Raw genomic sequence first — 20,035 nt, 5'->3', positions numbered from 1 at the left:
TTGGAATTAATGATATTTCGGAGGACTCGGATAACTGCAATATCAGACTTAATCGACACACTTGTGCAAGAAACCGCAGTGTTGAACTCTGAGCTGACAGCTAGTATGGCGGTAGAGGCGCTTGCGCTGCTCTACACACTATTGCTGAAAAATTTCGAGGGATGTTGCCGAGCTACCCATCATCTGAACGTGTTTCGACGAGCAATGTTGCATTGCGTAGCAGAGTTCAGCGCCGCTGAAAAGACCACGGTCTCCGCAAAAGGCAAGGTAGCCCCTCTTGTTTTCACATTGGAGAAGGCTTACTATGGTATCTGGCCATGCAACATCACGGACTTCAGCTGATGTCATACTCTGCGATGACAGGCATCATCAAGTTACTAGATGATGTTGAGAAAATGTGGTAGACGTCAGCCCTGTGAGTATGCAGTGACTAGTTCTCACCCTACCCTACCTTTTGAAGTCGACGTTATTTACTTCCCCAACACGAAAAGGCTACACAACGACTTTTGGAAGGAGTAACCCATCGTCAAAGTAGGCCGAGACTTGCAGCGCATAGTTTATAGCAGCGTAGGACCGAGAAAGCTTGAGGCCATCACGTCAACTACGGAACTGAGGTGAGTTCATCAGATGATCCGAACACTGACCGGTTGCGACTTTAAAGTGGCTCTGTGCTCGTGGATAATGCCAATGCAAGCCGTCGGCAGAAGTCTCATGGAAGTAGAGAAAAGATTTTCGACCAGCGATCCCCGGCTTCGAAGGGCGGTAAGGCATGCAGATGCAGGTAAGAAAGAAGCAGCAAAGCCGTTGGGGGCATTGATTGACCCGCCCCGGCGAAGCGCATTTCGCGGGTCGTGATTACTGTACAACTAACTCGGGACTGAGAAGGATGATAGATGGGGCTTCCTTAACTGACGCGTACCTTGCTTTTGTTGAGTTATGGCCATGTTTTCTTTCGCTCCTTTGTCTTGCAGGAGGATTGTTAGCTGGAAGGCTTCTTTCGTTGAACAAATCGTGGTTTGATATTGTGCTAGGCTGTGCCTTCCGTTTTGTACCGCTCCTGTGTCTGGGTCGAACCCGCTGAACCTCAAACTCCAATAGCTATTTCATAATGACAACATAACGAAGCCAAATGTAAACTTCTATACTAATACAAAAAAAGTTGAATGAGAATTTCATTGATTCTTACCAGACCTCACCAAACCAATCGACCCTCTCCATCCTTCAAAAACGGCGTCTAGATAATTCGTCGACCCAATGGCCCACTGCGGGTAGCTCCCGTCATAACGTCCACGGCGGGCCTCATGTTCTCAGTCGACCAGTATATCTTCCTCAATCTCTTCTTACGCCCCCAAATACGCCAAAGGTCCAATGAGTTTCTGCCCTCCAATTTGAACGCTCTATTTAAACGAGGCTTGTTGGTCATTCTCACCGTGCACCCCACCTCCATTGCCTTCGGCTTGTCAAGTACTCCCGTCGCGAGCCGAACGCTACTGCAGCCTGGAGTTGGTATCTGGCAGGAGTGGCGTTCGCGGTCGCGCACTTGCGTTCGTTCCGGCCGTCATGTGCAAGGTCCAGGCTGTTCAGCAGGACAAATCGAAGGGGAAGAGCACCAAGGATTTGAGACGGTGGTTGAATGTGCATGCGGCGCGGTCGGTGTTGGTAGACTTCCCGCAGTGGTTATGCTTTGTGAAGACTTGTGTTGAAGCTTTCGCTCTCTAACAATTTGATGACTAGAAATCTCAGGGGCTATGTACGCATTTGCAGAAGGTGTTGAGAGACCAGCATAAACCCGCTCCATGATTTGTTATTTCACCTCTAGTCGGCTGGTGTAGTTGGTCACTTCGCTGGTAGATAAGTCCCGATTTGAGCCTCGCCCACTTGGGTTGGTGACGAGTCGCGGGTTCGAATCCCGCAGCTGACACACAAGGGGGTTTAGTCAACCCTTACGGCGCGCTGCCCACCTTGTTGACTTCGCCTACCTAGCGATAATAGGGAGATTGGTGCAGTTTAGGATTACGAGCATCCTAGCCAGTCGACCGTCAAGCACTACGTCGGCGGAATATAACTCGACAGCCGGTCCAGAATTCGAATCGTTAATCCGACCCCTTATCGGACCTCGCCTATCCGATAACGCTCGTCGGCGAACCCGTCCCCTCACGATAGAAGGCGCGCAGCACGCCCCCTCGCCGCGATTCTTGCGAGCGTCTAGACCACGTTACGGTCTATCCACTTGAGCGTATGGTTGAGATGTATACGCTCGACGAGAACCCCAATTAGCAGATACTACGACTTGTCGCGACAAAAAAATAGTCGAGCATCTTCTGCACATCAGCAGCATCCCACCCCTGAGGACGAATTTAAGTGCCACATTACCACGCTTATCGGTAGTTCAGGCAGGGGTTGTAGCACAGACTTAGGGAGGGACAGGAGGTTTAGTAGTCGTTTGGCTACAAGTTTACCTGTATAACCGCCCGACGCGGCTTAAGGGCCCGCTATATCATCTATAGCCCCTTAAGGGAGTACTTGTAGAGGTACCGAGGGTTAACACCTACGGCGTATTTAATATTATTTTATTATTTCACCTCTTAGTGCCCGGGCTGCTAAGTTTGAAGAACGGCTACGGCTTAGCGGGAAGAGAAATCTGCTTCGCAGCGCGAGCGCTAAAGCGTCACATATACTCCGGCAGGATAGGCCGGCGAAGAGGAAGCAGGCGTCGCGGCTACTCCGACCGGCAGGGTACACTATGGAGAAGGAGGCCCGGGGCTCCGAGTGGATGAGTGAGGAAAAGGAGGTCCCGGCTGCCCTCCTCGGCCACTGGAGGAAGAGATGGCTCACCGGAGCAGAGCATCACGATCGCCAGCGACGCGCTATCGCTGAGGAACCGGAGGGCCCTTCGATGCAGATACCGAAAGGGGGCAGGTATTTCGGCCTGAACCGACTGGAGGCGTCTATGCTGTGCCAGATCAGGACGGAAAAAATAGGACTAGCAGCCTTCTTATTCAAGACAGGGGCTTTTGGCGTGTACTCGCCGCTATGCCGCTGTGGCGACGCCCCTGAGACGGCAGAGCACGTAATCCTCTTTTGCGGGCTGTTGGAAGGACCGAGGGAACGATTACGGGCCGCCATCGCACCACGGCCACTATACTCTCGCAGAGACCTCGCAACGGCAACAGGAGAACCAGTAGTTAGTGGGACTATTGTAAGGTGGCTGCTAGGGACGGGTCGGACAGCTTCAAGGCCCAGATAGCATCGATCTTCTCAGGGGGGACTTTGTTGGTAGGTTGAGAACCAACGTAGTATGGTAGTGGACGCAACGCAGTCGCCAATAGGGCGAACGGACGACGCAGCGTATGTATTTAGTCCAGCCATTAGGGCACGGTTTGACATACGGGAGTACTAGCAGAGGTACCGGGGGCTTCGAGCCTACGGCGTATTTAATAATAATAAAAATGTTATTTCACCTTTTGGAAGAAGCTCACACGCCACCAGCTTGGTCTTCAGGTTTCAGTTGGACTTCGTGGGTCTCGTTCTATGATATGATGGGAGAGCCTAATTTCTGTGCAGGATGCCATCGTTGTCCTGTGGACTGGTTTAAGCGGACCAGACCCCCATTTTACGCATTCTCAGATATCGTGGTATGTAAGGTACAATAGTGGACGGCAGGCTTTTCCAGCTCTGCCCGTACGGGATGCCATCGTTTCCCCGCGGCACGACAATTTCGATCGGACCCCTTTCCGAAGCTCTATCCAAGAACCATACAATATTTTATACAGAATAGCAACAACCTCCTCCCGGGGCGATGTGCTAAGAGGATGCCAACGTTGCCCTCCGGCCGGACGTACCTTTCACTCCGACCCCCCTTTCTTCGATGGTCATCATTGTCAACCGACACAGCACACTTAATACTTTTCGCCCTCCAAAATGGGTTTCGCCTCATCGCTCTTCCACCAACTCACTCCCTCCTCGCCGGGGTATGAGAACTGATCCATGCTGGCGGCCTTCATCTCAACACTGTACCCCGCCTCGGTCGGGGTCTGGTAGTACCCATCCTTGATGACAGAAGGGTGCAAGAAATGCTCATGTAAATGGTCCACATACTCCAGCACCGACAGCTTTCCACTCACGACAACATAGTCGATGGTGCTCAAATGTTGAGTATACTCAGGCAGACCAACGCCGCCCGAATGTGGCACGATGGGCACATTGTACTTTTTGGCCATCAACAGCACCGCCAAGACCTCATTTACACCACCCATGCGGCACGCGTCAATCTGGCAGACATCGATGGCACCGCACATGAGCAGCTGCTTGAAAATAACACGATTCTGGCACATCTCGCCCGTGGCAACCCCGATACCGTAGGGCTTCAGGGCATCCCGCACGGCCTTGTGGCCCAGGATATCGTCGGGCGACGTGGGCTCCTCGATGAACCACGGCTTGAAGTCGGCCAGCTTCTTCATGTACTCGATGGCCTCGGGCACGCTCCAGACCTGGTTCGCGTCCACCATGAGGACATTGCCTTTGTCGTAGCCAATGACCTCCCGAGCAATACTCAGCCTCTTGCGGTCCGCCTCGAGGCTCGTCCCGACTTTCAGCTTGAAGTGCTTGTACCCTGCGCTCAGCGTTTCCTCCAGCAGCCCCTTCATCTTGTCCTCGCCGTAACCCAACCACCCGGCACTAGTCGTGTACGCCGGCACGGCTCGGCTTCTAAGTGCATCCTGGATACGGTCGGCCTTGCCGCCCTCGCTCTCCTTGAGCATGGCGATGGCCTCGTCGGGAGTGATAGCATCGGTGATGTAGCGGAAGTCGATGCACGACACAAACTCCTCGGGCGTCATGTCGGCCACAATGCGCCACACGGGCTTGCCCAGCACCTTCGCCCACAGGTCCCAGATGGCGTTGACGACGGCGCCCAGGGCGAGGTGGATAACGCCCTTTTCTGGGCCGATCCACCGCAATTGCGAGTCGGCAACTAGATACCGCCATGTCTTACCCCAGTTTGAGGTTAGGGACGAGAGGGTCCGGCCTTTGATGCGGTCACCGAGGTGGTTGATGGCGGCGCAGACGATGTCGTTACCACGGCCGATGGTGAAGGTCTATGGGAGAGAGGAGAGATGTTAGTTATAACCGCTGAAGTAGTTGAAGTGTGGCTTTCAGCCGCAGGTTTGCCAAGCACACAAGACAGGAGACAACAGAGAAGCAGAAAAACGTACCATGCCATGGCCCGAGAAATCCGAGTCCGTCTGTAAGATGCAGTATGCCGCCGAGTAGTCACCTGCCGCGTTCATGGCATCAGATCCCGTCTTGTCCAAAGACGTGGGAAACCGCACGTCCCGCGTCGACCAGCCTGTGATGGTGATTTCAGGCATCTTGGGCTTGTGTCAAGCAACTTCTACTAGAACTAAACAGCAAACTTGAAGGCCTATGCCAGGTCTAAAGCAGTTTGTCTTATAAGTCAAGAACAGACCGAGAAGCTCAACAAGTCAATTGAAAACAAAAAACAGGTAAACCCGGATGAATTATATACAGCACGAATTTCCAACGAGATTCCACCTGCAAACCGCACATCCCTTCATAACACGATGAGGAGGGGCATCCCACCCTAGTGGATTCCGCTATCGTGGGGTTAGCCTGGTGGAGACCCCTGAAGACTAGAGGGGGGAGTGAACTCGGCTTGTGATTGACTCGGCGGCTACATAGTAAGTGGTAGAATATTTCCCGCGGCCCCTGATTGATGGAAAAACTCGCCTCGGTATAGTCAATATCCATTTTACAGGGAAGCGCCGACCGGAATATACCCTCGCAGTACTCTAGAATGCCATCACGGAAGTCGGCGAGGTTCTAGTTTTACACTAGAGTGACTACGACCTGAGTTCCAGATTTATTATCGAGGTAGTCTGAAGCCGGATCGCCTGATGAATTCTTACTGCTGCTACGGACAGCTGTGATTTGACGGTTTCTTCCCTATTTTTCTCTGTCATTTTTCTCCGTCTCAAAGTCACCTCCGAATGGTAGAGCTGAACTGCACAGTACGAGAACTCGGCAGGAACGGCAGGAACACTCCTGCATCAGAGGTACTTGTGGACTGTTCGAAAATAGATAGATTCCAATGACTTCCGTCGTCCCACCGATTGCCCCTTAGACATTCCATGGAATGATATGGCCTACTTCACTGAACTTGTCACCTATCATTTTGGCTTCGCGCAACACGCTTTTCTTTGGAACATTGCAATTGGGAAAGTCAATGGAGTCTATTGATCTGCTGCAACCGGTCTTCTCTCGGCGAAATTATGCAGCATGTCTAGGAACCTAGTCTAGACTTAGATGGTATACAGGGGGTTCTCTAGGTACCTAATCTTGAGGGGGAAAGTGGTTTGTAGAGAAATTCCTCCAGAAACTCGTCCAGAGACGGGAAATTTTTCCTTAAGCATGGCCACTAGCAGTGACGAGTAGTTGCTTCATATTCGGTTCAGGAGGAGGTACTCCCTTGTATCAACATCTACGAGACTCCAAGCTAATCGTAGGAGTTGGGCGAAGGGGGAGGGTACAAAGGAGAAAATCGAAAGATACGAAGGTTGACGACGAGCACCTTCTACAAGTTCAGTACGTTATATAGCATTTCTAGTGATACCTTCATAAGATTTTCCAGGACTAGACAGGGACATATTGCTTATATTACACAAGGAAACCTATGTAAGTACCACCATCCCATACAAACCATGACTAAGGGAGGGAACTCCAGCTTTTTAATAATATTGACTATTCACCCCAAGCCTACGTGGATCCAAATGAATAAATACTTGGAGATACAGGAGGACATGCCGTCATCTTTGCTTCATCACACTGTTGCTTGCCACTAGACCCAGAAAGCAGGCGATTGTGTCCCAAACATCCGTGGTAGGCACACGTAAATACCACAAGCACAACCGGTATTACCCAAAGACAACAATGGCTTTGCCCAAGCCATCAAATAATTAAATGACGCTTCACAAGCATTGCTCATGCAAGAAACATATAACCGAGTTGAGGATATCCATATGTCGTCATCCCAAGCAAAGAGTGTCGTATCAGGAACAAGTCTGAACTGTCATCCACGGCCAGTATGGTCAATAATGTCAAGGTTTTCTAGGAAGTTACCAAAACCGTCGTGCTCAACTTCCAAATCAGCAAGGATATCATTTCCAAGATTGGAAGCACACAAGAACACATATCACATCAGAAAATCAGTATAATTAGAGTACCAATCAACAGTGGTATCATAACCAGCCATATCCTTGCCACCGAGTTCTTCTTCTTTTCTCCCTATGCCTCTGTCAACATTCGTCCAAATGGCATCGTTATATCCACATGCAACGCAAGTTTCCTGGGAGAGGGCGAGCTAGGTGGACCTCAAATGCAAATCGTCTCCGTGGTGTCGCCAGGGAACGCTCAATGCTGCTGGCTGTCCTAGCCATAATGCCTTGCCTGCATTATATAATATGCAGCATGCAAAATACAGAATACGGAATGCAGGAAACCCAAATGCTAAACCGCGATGATCGGAGGTGTCTTTCGGTGGGTTACCAGTCGGATCCCGAGATCAGGGCTAGTAAGGCGAACGTGGTGATGAATAGGTAGACCAGAAGTCGGTACAGTAGTGTTGGTGGTGTGCCTGTTCAAAAACGCAAGCACCAGGGAATAGGTGTACTGAGGTGAAAATAGACAGTGACGGCGACACATTTCCGCCATCCGAAAGCATCTCAGCAGTGCTTTGGTTGATAGAGAGCCTCGAGTATGATAGCCAACAACTACTTCTCATCCTGGCCCTCATCAACGTCCTTAACGGTGACGGTCTTGGGGGTAACCGGGGAGGAAGCCTGCTGTCCGGGGTTCTGCTGGAGGGTCAGCGGAGGACCAGTTCTCGAGCCAGTGACGTGAGATCCAACACTGGACGTGGGTGCAAGTCCAGAGCGCGGTGCCAGAGCAGGAACAGAAGAGGCCTCAACGAAATCGTTGTCGTGAGCCACAACTTCCTGGCTCTGGAGACGTCTCATCAATTCTAGAAACTTCGAGTTCTTGAATTTCTCCGAGGTGTTATCCTCAACGTTTGCCAGCAGCTGTCCGGCAACAGCAGCAAGTTCAGAATCTCGCATAGAGTCAGTCTGAGCTTGCTCGGCTTCATTAGCCTGCTCTTTATCGCCCTTAGAAGTAGCCTGAGCGCGTTCAACTTGACTAGCCAGTAGTGACTCGTCCATAGCACCAGCTAGTGCCTTCTCAGCAATCTTGGAGGCATCGTCCGACAGACTCAGACGAGCCAGCTGGAGAGTTTCAAGGTCCCTTTCGGCAATTGTTTGAGCCACCCAGTCACGTTCAGCGGTCGTTTCAGCCTCTGCGTTTTGTTCAAAGACCTCTAGAGCTTGCGCTTCGAGTCCCGTGAGATTTCCAGCCGCCACGTCACGTCTGGCAGCCGTGAGAGCATCTCGATCACCTTCAATGATCTTCTTAAGCCCGTCTATGTCCCTGCCTATGGGTTCTGTTGGATCCGTCACGTTGCTTCCGCGGTCGGCCTGTACGTTAGCCTGCGGCTCTTCAGTTGCAGCATTCCCGTTCATCCAAGCATACAACTCGGCATCAAAATCCGCCTCAGCTTGAGCCAAGGTGGCATATCGATATGTGTCAAGGCCTAAACACTGTCCTTGAGGTGCAGAACCCATCTGGGGCTGTGGGAGCTGATTCTGACCATTATGCTCAGAAGATTGGCCAGTCACAACGGTGGGGGAAGCTTGTTGATGGATGCCCGAAGCATAAAGATCTGCCTGCGATTCCTGGGATGAAGGTTGATTCTGAACGAGTTCGCTCAAAACCTGCGGATTGGAAAGACCGGAATCATAGAGTCCCGAGGGAGACATTTGACCATGAAGGTTAGGTTCTGCGATGGTAATGTGAGCCGACTGCATCCATTCACGTAATTGGGGTTGTAAGCCTACGATATTGACCAGGGGCTGGAAATCCAGGTTGGCCCAGGAAGTGGCCTTGAAGTGGAGCAAATGAACCAGGCGGGGGAAACGTTCCTGTGTGTGATATGTGAGCCAAAACCACAGATTCCGTTGGTATTTAGGGGTCTTACCATATGGGCCAGGAATTGGTATTTGACCTGGAGCAAATGCGCTGGGCGGAGGAAAATTCCCACCTGCTTGAATGTGGCGTGAGCCAGAAGAATCATTGCACAATAAGGGGGTTGAGAACTTTACCAAAGTGAGGAGCAGGTTGACCCGAGAATGGGCTTTGAATTGGACCAAATGCGCCTGGCTGAGGAAAGCCGGCTCCTTCTGGGTGAGTATTCTGTTAGCTAACACGACGCATTTCGTAACAGTGACGTTGAGATGTTGATTCTTACCATGATTCAGCGTTCCAGATTGACCTGGTTGACCAGGTTGACCAGGTTGACCATGAACAGGACCTTGAACTCCAACACCAGGCTGCTGGGGCGAATTGGCACTAAGGTAATTCATAGGCATGTTCTGCGCCTGCCAATCGGCAAACTGGCCATTATAGCCTGCAGCGCCCAGGTCATTGCTGACACTATATTTGCTCAAGCTAACATCGTGGGCATGGTGGCCCTGTTGGCCGATACTGGGACCTGGCTGGCCGAAGGAGCCGCTCATATATGCACCGAAGTCACTGTCGCTGGTAGCACCGTAGTATGAGGGCCGCGAAGGGTTCGTGGCACTGGCCGCTCGGAAAGATTGGTTCTCTCGGAATCCCTAGGTCATGAGTCAGTGCAGCTGCAGCGTACGAGTAAGGGCAAGCAAATACAACGAACCTGTTGCCCAGTGGGCGTATTGAACATGCGCGCAGCCTCTTGCGATCGACCGCCGGATTGAAGGTGCGCCGCCAAATCCTTCGAAGGATTCGACGGACCGCACATGCTGTTCTGTTCCATGATGCCGGTCGTTCAAGGGTTGATCGACGATGTGTTTGGTGTTGTGGTGAAGTAAGGCAAAGGTGAAGCCTGGAGGAGCTTGCTCAGCTCGGTCGAGAAGCCTGCTTGTTGAGGTGGAATAGAAATAATATCACAATTGAGAAATATGCTTGACAATATTCTCTGGATGTGAGAAGAAGTTCAAGAGAGCTGCGCGTGGGATTATGTGCTCAAATCTTGGGGTGACCTCAAACGAAGGTCCAACCTCGGACTCATGAGGTGCCCAGGTCCCGCAACAACAAAAAGAACTTGACAAAGTAGGTGAGGTATCTAAAAAAAAACGTATATTACACAAGTATTCTGTATGCTGGATCCATGCCGAACTTACCGTATGGCAGTGTGGCCATTGCGACAACAATGGTCACGATATTAAAAAGAAGCAATCGCGAATTACCCATTGCCCTCGGATGACGATATTCACCTTGCCTACAATAGCCGGGGCCCGAACACCGATCACATGCGGGGGATGGACAAAGGACCCCAGTGCGGTCATGGTACAGGGGGCAGGCAGGAACGGCCCCCACCTGTATGCGGAAGGCTTCTGGGCAGCCGTAACTGCCTTTGGGCAACAGCAATTCTTTGATGAACTGTTCTAACCTACACAGTAGTAGGACTCAGTACCAATTAAAAAAATTTCTGTAAGTGTCAGCACGTTGACTAGCCGAAAGCTTCAAAATAATTCAAATATTTAAATTTGAAAATGTTTTGACTCGCCTTGTGTCTGCAGTAAAGCAAATCCCTGTCATCCCACTGGGAGCCGCGTCGGTACGGACTAGCATTATTCCGGGTTTTTCCGTTGGCAGCGTTTCCAGTGCTGGCTGCAGGTACGTTTGGCTGTAGCAACCTCAGCTTGACGTTGCAGTGGACACCTTGTTGGAGCTCACATCCACGTAAATCATTAGGCAAAGACACACGTGGATCTCTCTCCCTAGATACCTTCCGGCCACTGCACATCCATTATGGCGCAGGTAATCTCGAATTCCGGCCACGATGACATGATCGTAAGTTATCCTTATATCATCCTCAAGTTGCGCACGCCAAGGCAAAACGGCTGGCTGCCATAATCGAGCCCATCATGAGAGTCTTCACTGACGCGCCCCAGCACGATGCGGTACTTGATTACTACGGCCGCCGCTTGGCAACCTGCTCCTCCGACAAGACGATAAAGATCTTCGAGATTGAGGGCGAAACGCAACGACTAACCGAAACATTGAAAGCGTACGGTGAGCTCCAACCCGCCCTCGGCCGGCATCACTGACACTGTAGCATACAGTCACGAAGGCGCGGTCTGGTGCGTATCATGGGCGCATCCCAAGTACGGCAATATCCTGGCCTCGGCAGGTTACGACGGCAAGGTGCTCATCTGGCGCGAGCAATCGAACCAATGGCAGAAGATCTTCAACTTCGAACTCCACAAGGCCTCGGTCAACATGGTGTCATGGGCACCGCACGAATCCGGATGCCTACTGGCCTGCGCCTCGTCTGACGGTCACGTATCCGTTCTCGAATTTAAGGACAACAACTTCCAGCACGTCACATTTGCCGCCCATGGCCTGGGGGTGAACTCGGTTTCGTGGGCCCCTGCTACGACACCTGGTAGCATCATATCTTCGTCGCCGCCAGCTCAGGGTGCCTCCAGCCAACGCCGCTTCGTGACGGGCGGATGTGACAACTTACTAAAGATCTGGACATATGACCACGCCTCGCAGGGTTACAAGCAAGAGCAGGAACCATTGACTGGTCACACAGACTGGGTCAGAGACGTTGCTTGGAGTCCCACAGTGCTACAAAAGAGCTATATTGCCTCGGCATCGCAAGACAAGACGGTTCGCATCTGGACGAGTGATAGTACGGGTCAGGGAGGATGGGCGTGCAAGGTGCTTAACTTTGACGATGTGGTTTGGAGAGTCAGTTGGAGTCTTTCCGGCAACGTGTTGGCTGTTAGCGGCGGCAACAAGGTGTCCCTGTGGAAGGAGAACCTAAGAGGCGAGTGGGAGTGTGTAAAGAACATGGAGGAATAATTTGTCAAAGTAGTATGACAGCATAGCTGCTCCAAAAAGGTGGGGCAGAAAATAAATGAACACAGGAATCTAGCATATTCACACCTGCTTCGGGGCTCCCCTGTCTAGACCACACATGGGCCTCTTTGTCACTCACATTACGGTGTTTGGGCTGCGAGTTCAGGGCACTAAAGGCGCCTTTTTTTATTAGAGCCATCATTAGAAGACTCGGGGCCGTAAGCGTCTTTTCAACGTGACATCAAAAGCCGGGACTGACTTCTAAAATCTGGCCAAAAGCATGCACAAGACACTGTAGGATTATAGGAGCATAGGGCTAACAGAGATATTATGACCATAAACAGTTGCTATATCAGCCCTGGTCGTCAATCGATCTGCAGGAAGCATGTATAAGTCGACCGCTATGAATTGAACCTAGAGGCCGATGCGGTGCTATAGTTTCATGGTATTGAAGTCTAAATAGTCCAGCTGTTTAGCCCTACATGTAGGTACATCTAGGTCAGGTTTATAGGTAGTACGAAGTCCAAACCCAGATCCACACTTTAGGCTTGACCTTGATATCAACCCTCCCAAGTCTTCCCCTCCAACCCCGACCGCCCTTCCCCCGGGGACTGCCAGCCTCAGACTCGAGCAAGCGCGCATCTATCCGGAGATCCGGGGTCCACCACAACGCATCCTGTCATTGGGTTCGTTTCGACATCAATCAATTCGACGGTTGAAATCCTGGGGTAATGATCAACGTAGATGTTTCATACTGCAGTCATAACTTATTATGATGTGGTCGGGTCCACGGTTGTATGCAGATCTAAATGAATGCAAGTACATCCGTTCTTGGCCTACCTAGATCCTCCAATCGGCAACTAAGACAGTGTTTCAAATGCTAACCCCGGGGCTGAACACTGTAGCTTGGGGAAGAAGACCAAAAGGCCAAGCGTTGAACTTGCCCAGTTGTGGTAATGTTCTGATTCGAGTCTTTCTTCTAAGGAAAGTGAAGGTGTGGCCAAGACGATGACGAAGTCCATCCTGAAGCCTACGTGCGGGTGAGGAGAACTACACGCATCCACAGATACTCACTAACTTGGGTTGCACTTACACTCGGGCTGCTCGCTTCCTCTTCTCTCCTCTGTCTCCCTCTCTGTACAAGACGGTACTAATTTGTTTTGTCAGGGACGGAGGGCCCATATTGGTCAACTTCTCGAAGTTGGAAGGAACCAACAGGTCCTCACACAAGAAGACGAATGTCTTAGATGTTGAAACCTGGATTACGCCATTCACCTGAGCCGAAGAGCCGACTACCAATCAACCTAAAATACTGCAGATATATATCTGCCACAAATTCCTGACGACAATCTAAGTCAATTGGGAAATTCTAACAAGGAACGAGAATAAATTGCCCATCTTTGCTCGTCGTATTACCATTGTAGCCATGAGGCGGACGAGGATACACGGTGCCATCGTTGTAGTTCTGCTCTACGCGGCAGGAACCAGGGCGCAGCAGTATGCTAGCTGTAACAACGTCTTGAAGCCGGCGTACCCGCCGCCTGTGGTGGGAAGCGGATGGGTTGCTCAACTCATTGCGAACAATCTCAATAAACCGCGAGGCATCATATTTGGTGAGAATCTCCCTCTTGTTATTCTTGCTGTGCTGTTCCCCTCGCCATACCAGTCCATATTGGTCTTATACTATAGGCTTTGATAGGCTTTGAGTAATATTTGCTAATACCAAGAGTTCGACAGATGACAACGACAACCTGCTGGTTGTTGAAAGAGGGGTCGGAATTCGACGTCTGATTTTCCACCAGGTTGATAACGAAGCCTGCTTGTCGATTGCGGAGACAAAGAGCGTTACTGAGTTTCAAGATGTAAATTCCCGCGCGAACATGCGACTTGAAGCTACATTAACTGACCCCCCTCACAGCTCAACCATGGAATTGCTCTCTCCAATGACGGCAAGACGCTGTTTGCTTCCTCAACTGACAAGGTCTACGCCTGGGCCTACAATGCCTCATCCGGTTCCCTCGGTGATCAGCGAACCGTTGTTCAAAACATGAACGTGAACGGCAACGGCCATGTAACCAGGACTCTGCTCATGTCCTCAAAGCAACCTGGCATGTTACTCGTATCTAAGGGCAGCGGCGACAACGTCGATGACCGCGCCAGAGATCGCTCAACTGGTGTTTCCCAGATTCGGGCCTTCAACATGAGCAATCTCCCCAATACGCCTTATGACTACGCTTCCGAAGGGACTATGCTAGGCTGGGGTCTACGGAATTCGGTCGGTGTGGCCGAGGAACCGATCACTGGAGGCATCTTCAGTGTGGAGAACTCGGTCGATCAGATCACCCGCGATGGTACAGATATCCACCAGGACAATCCAGGTGAGGAGATGAACTTTCACGGGTTCTTGAATGGGTCTACGGATAACCAGGGCGGCAACTACGGGTATCCCGATTGCTACGCTCTCTGGGATACCGATATCCCGGATGTCGGGAGCATGGGCGTCGGCAGCCAATTCTCACAGGAGCAGAACGCCACTCTGAATGACACGACCTGTAGCGAGACCAGAGTTGCACCCCGACTGACGTTCCAGGCTCATATGGCACCACTGGATATGACCTTCAACTCGAACGGAACTGAAGCATATGTCACTTTTCATGGAAGCTGTAAGTTGTCCGAAATACCCTAGCACAAACATGGCGACCAACAATAACCAGGGGACCGTGACAACCCATCCGGCTACAAAGTCTCGAGTATCCAATTTGCCAACGGTCAGCCCGTCGCGCCCTTCACCTCGACGGAAAGTACTGCCGACATGCTCTCCAACGCCGACAATAGCGCCTGCCCAGACAGCTGCTTCCGCCCCGTCGGCCTCGCTATTGACACTTTGGGCCGGGTGTATATGAGCTCTGACACGACAGGTGAGATTTACATTATGGCCAAAGCTGAGATCACGGCTTTGGGTGGACCATCTCCGACTACGTCCTCAGGGATGCCTTCGGCAACTGATAGCAGCAGTGCCGGGCACGGCATAGGCCCAAGAGCATACGTCGGGTACGGTGGTGGAGGTGGTGAGGGAGCAGGATGGGGGTTCGGTCTGACGGCTTTGGCCTGCTTTGTGACCGGACTCGGGGCCTGGGCTGCATTTCCTGTTGTGGAACCCCGTGCGCGCAGGGCTTAGAGGGTTTTAGTAAGCTAGTAGGGTTCGAGCAACAGTTCAGACATACGTCTGGGGCTTGGTCTGAACGAGGGGAGAAGATATTTTGTCAAGTCGTAGCTGGGATATCCCGCTAAGTATACGTTTAGGGGGTGCAAGGGTGAGGCATTGCTTCGTGAGTACCTGAAGCCAATGCGTTATTACACAATGTATCCGCATGCTGTGAATGAATGAATGAGCATTGCACTACATCTTTACTATCAATCACGAAGGAATCTAAACTTGTATTACTTTCGATACTTATTCGGGAAGAATATTTACACATCCCTCAGCGAACAGGTGGTTCAGTACACACGGGAGCTTTGGTATGTTCGCGAGGAACGTCGTTAGCCGCATGACTTTACTCACCTCGATCGTTCGCCCGAGGTCATCCTACAAGCCCTGTTGCATGCTTGGCATCTTCTAGTGCTGGTCAACGTCGCCAATTTCTCCCACGAGCTTCCTGTCCCCACCCCAAGGCAGCATTTGTGCAGTGTAGTCATGCTCATGCCTTTTACTCAGCTTACAAGGTGAGATTTTGTGAGGTACGCAAATACCGGTAAAAACTCCCGCGTCTCAGAGAAATCGCTTGTTGATACTTGAGAGTAGAGGACGAGCTGCCTCAGCTGCCCTGAATCTGTACTAGCCAGCGATAATGCCAAGCACAAAGCACACTGATTATTGCCTTGCAAGAACACCAGCTTCAAAGTGGAGTGTCACCCAATCGATTGTATCTAGTCATTTGGCATAGGCACATTACATGGTATTTCCTTCTCCCCCTGATTCCCATCGCTGTACGCCCAAGTCCGGCCCATTTAATCATCACCCCTGTCCACGTTTCAATGTAGTCGATTCGGGGGCAACTTGAATATTATCGTCTTCCGATGTTGAGGTGAGTAGTGACTGTATTCCGGGTATCATGGCCTCGTGGTATTTTTGCCGCTTGTATGAAATGCAAGGTAGTTGCTGGCCCAACCCCTTCCTCTTGACCAGTTCCAACCTGTTCACACGGTGGCTGGCATCTTATTCGCTCCTGGAAGACTCGCATAGCCTGGTTTTGAGTCCATTCACGGTCCCGCGGAGACTAACCTCGTTGCCGACTCCCAAGGATGCACTGATATAGACATCGTAATGGTGCAAAACGTTGCATCAAGTCCGACCTTTCTTCCATTTATAGTCGAAAATACTGCAGGTCCGAGATCATTCACCCAATCACAATTCGGGCTCCCTCTTTGCCCAACACTCCTCTCTCTTTCGGTTTCGGGCTGTGACCCCTGCCTTTCTTGCGGCCGAAGAAACCAAATACGCCACTGCTAGAACTTCCCGCCTTATCGTCGCTAGGATGCTGGGCATCAGTAGGGAGGGTGGCATCTTGCCTCGCTAATTGCGACCAGCTGCCTCCGGCATCGATCGTCACTTGTACGCCGCCGGTTGGTGATTCGACTCGCATGCCTGACGGGAACGAGCCACGGTTTGTGTAAGAATTGGGATACGGTGGCAGCGGGGCTGGTCGACCAGGTGCCCTCTGGCCTTTATTAGCATGAGCGAACCCTGTGGACGGTTGACGCTGCAATGGCTCCGGCTGATACACGCCATGCGTCGCCTGCTTATAGCAATTGGTCGATGGTGCTGCCACGGCCTCGTTGGTACTAAGAGCCTGGCCCTGTGTGTCTATATTCGTTTGGCCATTGATCTGGCTTGGGTCCGCAGCATACGTGCCGCCTTGCTGCATTGCGGTGATCCTGTCAAATGGTCAGTAAGTGCTGGGGATTGAGCATTTTCAGTGACAAACTTCTGGTATGCCGCTACTGTGTAATCGAACGGCTGGAAGTCGCGCTCAATGCTTCGGTATAGCTCTTCTTCTCGGATCTCTTTATCGGTTGCGTCGTCCTTTAACCTCTCCCGCGGTTTTTGTCTCCGAGCTCTTGCTTCCAATGGCGCCTCTTCCAATAACAGCTCCTCCAGATCGTAGGTGGCATCAAAGTTGGTTTTGTCCGCTGACGGTATAAATTCGGGTGCTACCTCTTTCCGCTCCAATGCCTCGAAATCGATCACCTGGAAGAATTCGTGTTGCGTGAAACTCTCCCACGTGTGACCCATTCGCTCGTTGGGATCTGGGCGGAGAGCTTCTCGGATGGCGTATAGGCATGGTAACGAGACGGGTGGTGATGTGATGGGAAATTTGGGGTTGGCGGCTAGGATGATGTTTGTCAAACTTGATTCAGAGTTTCCCTCAAACGGGCGCTGGGATATATAGTCAGCGTTCGGTTCGTATTGCGATATGAATTACCGCTCCATGTCACCTTGTTGTATATGCACTCGTAAAATAGCACACCCAAAGACCACCAATCCGCAGTCACAGTATAACCCTTACCGGCGTACACCTCGGGGCCAAGATATGCAAGTGTGCCTGATTTGCTGCTTAAAACCCTTCCCGGTATGACATCCGAGGCGACATTCTATTGTGCAATCGTCAGTCGAGGATTCTAACCAAATGGCAGGGACCTGTGTTAACTTACGAAGTCGGTCAAATGGACGTGGCCATCAGCATCCAACAGAACGTTGTCGGGTTTCACATCTCTGTGTATGATGCCCTGCCCATGTATGTATCTCAATGCACAGCCCAATTCTGCGATCCAAAACCGTACTGCCTCTTCAGTGAAGGTCTTCCTCGAAATGTGGAATCTTAAATCGCCTCCGCTCATTAGGTCAACGACGAGGTACCTATCATGTCTTGGTTAGAAGCTGATTGGGGCTACTGGATGTTGTTGGTTGCGTACATGTACTCGATATCCTGAAAACTGTAACGCAGATTGCAGATAAAAGGATGGTTCACATGCTCGAGCATGCGCCGTTCTCGTATGATGTTCCGAACGCTTTCTGACCGCACGACTGGAAACGAAAGCATCAGTCTAGCTTCCTATATGCACACGTCTCCGCTGGTGCAGCAAGTAGTCGATACGAACCCTCATCTTTGCGAATGTATTTCAGGGCAAACGCCAGCCCTGTGTCTTTCCTCTCTACGATGCGAACCTTGCCGAAGGCACCGCGGCCGACGACCCGAAGCAGTCGAAAGTGATTGAGGTTCACTGTAGGAGTTAGCTAGGATACACAGGTCCGGCGGGTGGTGGTGGTGGTGGTGGCGACGCGAGCAGGCCTTCAACGGGTGAGCTCGCAGCTTGTGGGGCTCTGAGACACGCCGTAGATAGAAACGCGACATGCCAGGTCATCTTTACGTACCTTCGCCGTTGAGGTCAACGGGCTTGCCTTGACTGTTGCCCATGGCCTCAAAAAATGTTGTCCTCAAATGTCCTCAAGCCCTTTGGGGTATCTGCTCAAGCGGGATTGACGATGCGAGGCCGCGAGGGGGGCGAGTCTGGGGAGGCAAGTCGGTCAGGTGAAGACACAGTAAAGGAGCGATCCCATTAACATCTCCTCTGGGTGGGAAATCTGGAACAGGTATGGGGCTTTTGATAACGGATCGGCAGCTGAAGGCAACGGAGCTATTGCACTTTTGTGCCGTAGCAGCCAAAGGGGTGGAGTCGAGTGGAAGCCGACCGGGCTGGGTGGGTTACCTCGTGGCTCTCTCACAGCTTGACGCCTCAACGGATGCAGGTCAGTCGACGGCCACCACTCGCGTGCAGACAGCAGTGAGTTGGGATGTGAAGTTGAGTCAGCAACTATGACGGGGCCCTGAATCGAAATCGAGAATGGGACTTGGAAATCAATTGACGATTGATTTTCACTGTATTATCTAGATGGTCAATCATCCAATACAGATACAGGGAGTGAATACGGGCAATCTGTAGGCGTAAAGCAAGAGACTACAGTTAAGGTGACCATAGACCCCCCCAGTTGAGCCGACCATGACCTCACGTGATGTTGAAATACTGGGTCCAGGTGACCATAGTGGGGTAGATAATCCCTCTATTCTTATTAGTTGAAAATATGTGAAAATTGGGTCTAGCTGACCATAGAATCGAATTTGAATTGAATTTGAATTCCGATTTCGATTCAATTCTGCTTTCCCTAGTAATAACCCGTTATCCGCTACTTCTTCCTCGTAATTCAGCTAATCGTTCTACGTAACGATACCGTCATACAAGGATATAGTAAGTATATTTCTAAATTAACTTCGAATCGATTTTAAGTTAATTCTTTTTTAGCCCTAATATTACTTCTATAAGGATAGTATTATTTACGTCGACGGCACACACTACTGGCTACTTAGTATACTACTATTCGAGTTTAACGACGTAAGTACTTCTAAATCGGTTCTTAATCGATTCTAAACTAATTCTATATAATCTAGGAAGATAAAGTCGTACTAGCTATTAGTAAGCTCTATTACCGTATACCTACTACTTCCGGTAGTATATATAAAATAAAATAATATTAAATACGCCGTAGGTGTTAACCCTCGGTACCTCTACAAGTACTCCCTTAAGGGGCTATAGATGATATAGCGGGCCCTTAAGCCGCGTCGGGCGGTTATACAGGTAAACTTGTAGCCAAATGACTACTAAACCTCCTGTCCCTCCCTAAGTCTGTGCTACAACCCCTGCCTGAACTACCGATAAGTGTGGTAATGTGGCACTTAAATTCGTCCTCAGGGGTGGGATGCTGCTGATGTGCAGAAGATGCTCGACTATTTTTTTTGTCGCGACAAGTCGTAGTATCTGCTAATTGGGGTTCTCGTCGAGCGTATACATCTCAACCATACGCTCAAGTGGATAGACCGTAACGTGGTCAGACGCTCGCAAGAATCGCGGCGAGAGGGCGTGCTGCGCGCCTTCTATCGTGAGGGGACGGGTTCGCCGACGAGCGTTATCGGAAAGGCGAGGTCCGATAAGGGGTCGGATT

At 51.0% G+C, this 20,035-nt stretch overlaps 6 protein-coding genes and 1 non-coding gene across 7 annotated transcripts; 4 read left to right on the top strand and 3 right to left on the bottom strand.

Moving 5' to 3' along the window:
• The first annotated feature begins 1,818 nt into the window (after positions 1-1,818).
• On the top strand, positions 1,819-1,921 carry BCR38DRAFT_t250. The gene has a single exon. It is a non-coding gene; the product is annotated as a tRNA-Thr (tRNA).
• A 1,540-nt stretch (positions 1,922-3,461) lies between these two features.
• Positions 3,462-5,820, bottom strand: BCR38DRAFT_395955 (enolase C-terminal domain-like protein). Its single transcript, XM_040857640.1, has 2 exons — positions 5,214-5,820; positions 3,462-5,096 (listed from the first exon to the last, which is right to left on the bottom strand). Exons 1-2 carry the CDS (start codon positions 5,367-5,369, stop codon positions 3,900-3,902), a joined length of 1,353 nt encoding a protein of 450 aa, XP_040713309.1. The 5' UTR covers positions 5,370-5,820; the 3' UTR covers positions 3,462-3,899.
• Positions 5,821-7,702: 1,882 nt separating this feature from the next.
• Positions 7,703-9,686, bottom strand: BCR38DRAFT_29979 (uncharacterized protein). Its single transcript, XM_040854540.1, has 4 exons — positions 9,377-9,686; positions 9,107-9,308; positions 8,967-9,050; positions 7,703-8,908 (listed from the first exon to the last, which is right to left on the bottom strand). The coding sequence occupies exons 1-4, from the start codon at positions 9,377-9,379 to the stop codon at positions 7,788-7,790; spliced, it is 1,410 nt and encodes a 469-aa protein (XP_040713308.1). The 5' UTR covers positions 9,380-9,686; the 3' UTR covers positions 7,703-7,787.
• A 1,023-nt stretch (positions 9,687-10,709) lies between these two features.
• Positions 10,710-12,125, top strand: BCR38DRAFT_439649 (nuclear pore complex, component sec13). The gene is made up of 3 exons (XM_040860647.1): positions 10,710-10,962; positions 11,064-11,179; positions 11,235-12,125. Exons 1-3 carry the CDS (start codon positions 10,921-10,923, stop codon positions 11,980-11,982), a joined length of 906 nt encoding a protein of 301 aa, XP_040713307.1. The 5' UTR covers positions 10,710-10,920; the 3' UTR covers positions 11,983-12,125.
• Positions 12,126-13,246: 1,121 nt separating this feature from the next.
• BCR38DRAFT_372877 (glucose sorbosone dehydrogenase) lies at positions 13,247-15,398 on the top strand. Its single transcript, XM_040857301.1, has 4 exons — positions 13,247-13,592; positions 13,717-13,841; positions 13,898-14,642; positions 14,694-15,398. Exons 1-4 carry the CDS (start codon positions 13,406-13,408, stop codon positions 15,155-15,157), a joined length of 1,521 nt encoding a protein of 506 aa, XP_040713306.1. The 5' UTR covers positions 13,247-13,405; the 3' UTR covers positions 15,158-15,398.
• A 978-nt stretch (positions 15,399-16,376) lies between these two features.
• BCR38DRAFT_347962 (kinase-like domain-containing protein) lies at positions 16,377-18,455 on the bottom strand (the record flags this gene model as incomplete). The annotated part of the gene is made up of 7 exons (XM_040856387.1): positions 16,377-16,914; positions 16,965-17,416; positions 17,476-17,631; positions 17,692-17,896; positions 17,953-18,064; positions 18,139-18,261; positions 18,413-18,455. The coding sequence occupies 7 exons, from the start codon at positions 18,453-18,455 to the stop codon at positions 16,377-16,379; spliced, it is 1,629 nt and encodes a 542-aa protein (XP_040713305.1).
• Positions 18,456-18,544: 89 nt separating this feature from the next.
• Positions 18,545-18,978, top strand: BCR38DRAFT_29912 (uncharacterized protein). The gene has a single exon (XM_040854531.1). It carries the CDS (start codon positions 18,634-18,636, stop codon positions 18,856-18,858), a length of 225 nt encoding a protein of 74 aa, XP_040713304.1. The 5' UTR covers positions 18,545-18,633; the 3' UTR covers positions 18,859-18,978.
• Positions 18,979-20,035: the final 1,057 nt, after the last annotated feature.

Source organism: Pseudomassariella vexata (assembly GCF_002105095.1).
Source record: "Pseudomassariella vexata strain CBS 129021 chromosome Unknown BCR38scaffold_10, whole genome shotgun sequence".
Classification (NCBI taxonomy): domain Eukaryota; kingdom Fungi; phylum Ascomycota; class Sordariomycetes; order Amphisphaeriales; family Pseudomassariaceae; genus Pseudomassariella; species Pseudomassariella vexata.
Note: the sequence above shows the minus strand (reverse complement) of the source record. Positions and strands in the feature narration are given on the sequence as shown.

Coding starts and splice junctions, on each gene's coding strand:
- BCR38DRAFT_395955 (XM_040857640.1), bottom strand. CDS start 5,369: ATGCCTGAAATCACCATCACAGGCTGGTCGACGCGGGACGTGCGGTTT. Junction 5,097..5,213: donor ATTTCTCGGGCCATGGCATG/GTACGTTTTTCT, acceptor TCTCTCCCATAG/ACCTTCACCATCGGCCGTGG.
- BCR38DRAFT_29979 (XM_040854540.1), bottom strand. Junction 9,051..9,106: donor ACCAATTCCTGGCCCATATG/GTAAGACCCCTA, acceptor TATCACACACAG/GAACGTTTCCCCCGCCTGGT. Junction 8,909..8,966: donor TCCAGCCCCTGGTCAATATC/GTAGGCTTACAA, acceptor TTACCATCGCAG/AACCTAACCTTCATGGTCAA.
- BCR38DRAFT_439649 (XM_040860647.1), top strand. CDS start 10,921: ATGGCGCAGGTAATCTCGAATTCCGGCCACGATGACATGATC. Junction 10,963..11,063: donor CCGGCCACGATGACATGATC/GTAAGTTATCCT, acceptor GACGCGCCCCAG/CACGATGCGGTACTTGATTA. Junction 11,180..11,234: donor CTAACCGAAACATTGAAAGC/GTACGGTGAGCT, acceptor TGTAGCATACAG/TCACGAAGGCGCGGTCTGGT.
- BCR38DRAFT_372877 (XM_040857301.1), top strand. CDS start 13,406: ATGAGGCGGACGAGGATACACGGTGCCATCGTTGTAGTTCTGCTCTAC. Junction 13,593..13,716: donor ACCGCGAGGCATCATATTTG/GTGAGAATCTCC, acceptor AGAGTTCGACAG/ATGACAACGACAACCTGCTG. Junction 13,842..13,897: donor GCGTTACTGAGTTTCAAGAT/GTAAATTCCCGC, acceptor CCCCCCTCACAG/CTCAACCATGGAATTGCTCT.
- BCR38DRAFT_29912 (XM_040854531.1), top strand. CDS start 18,634: ATGGGGCTTTTGATAACGGATCGGCAGCTGAAGGCAACGGAGCTATTG.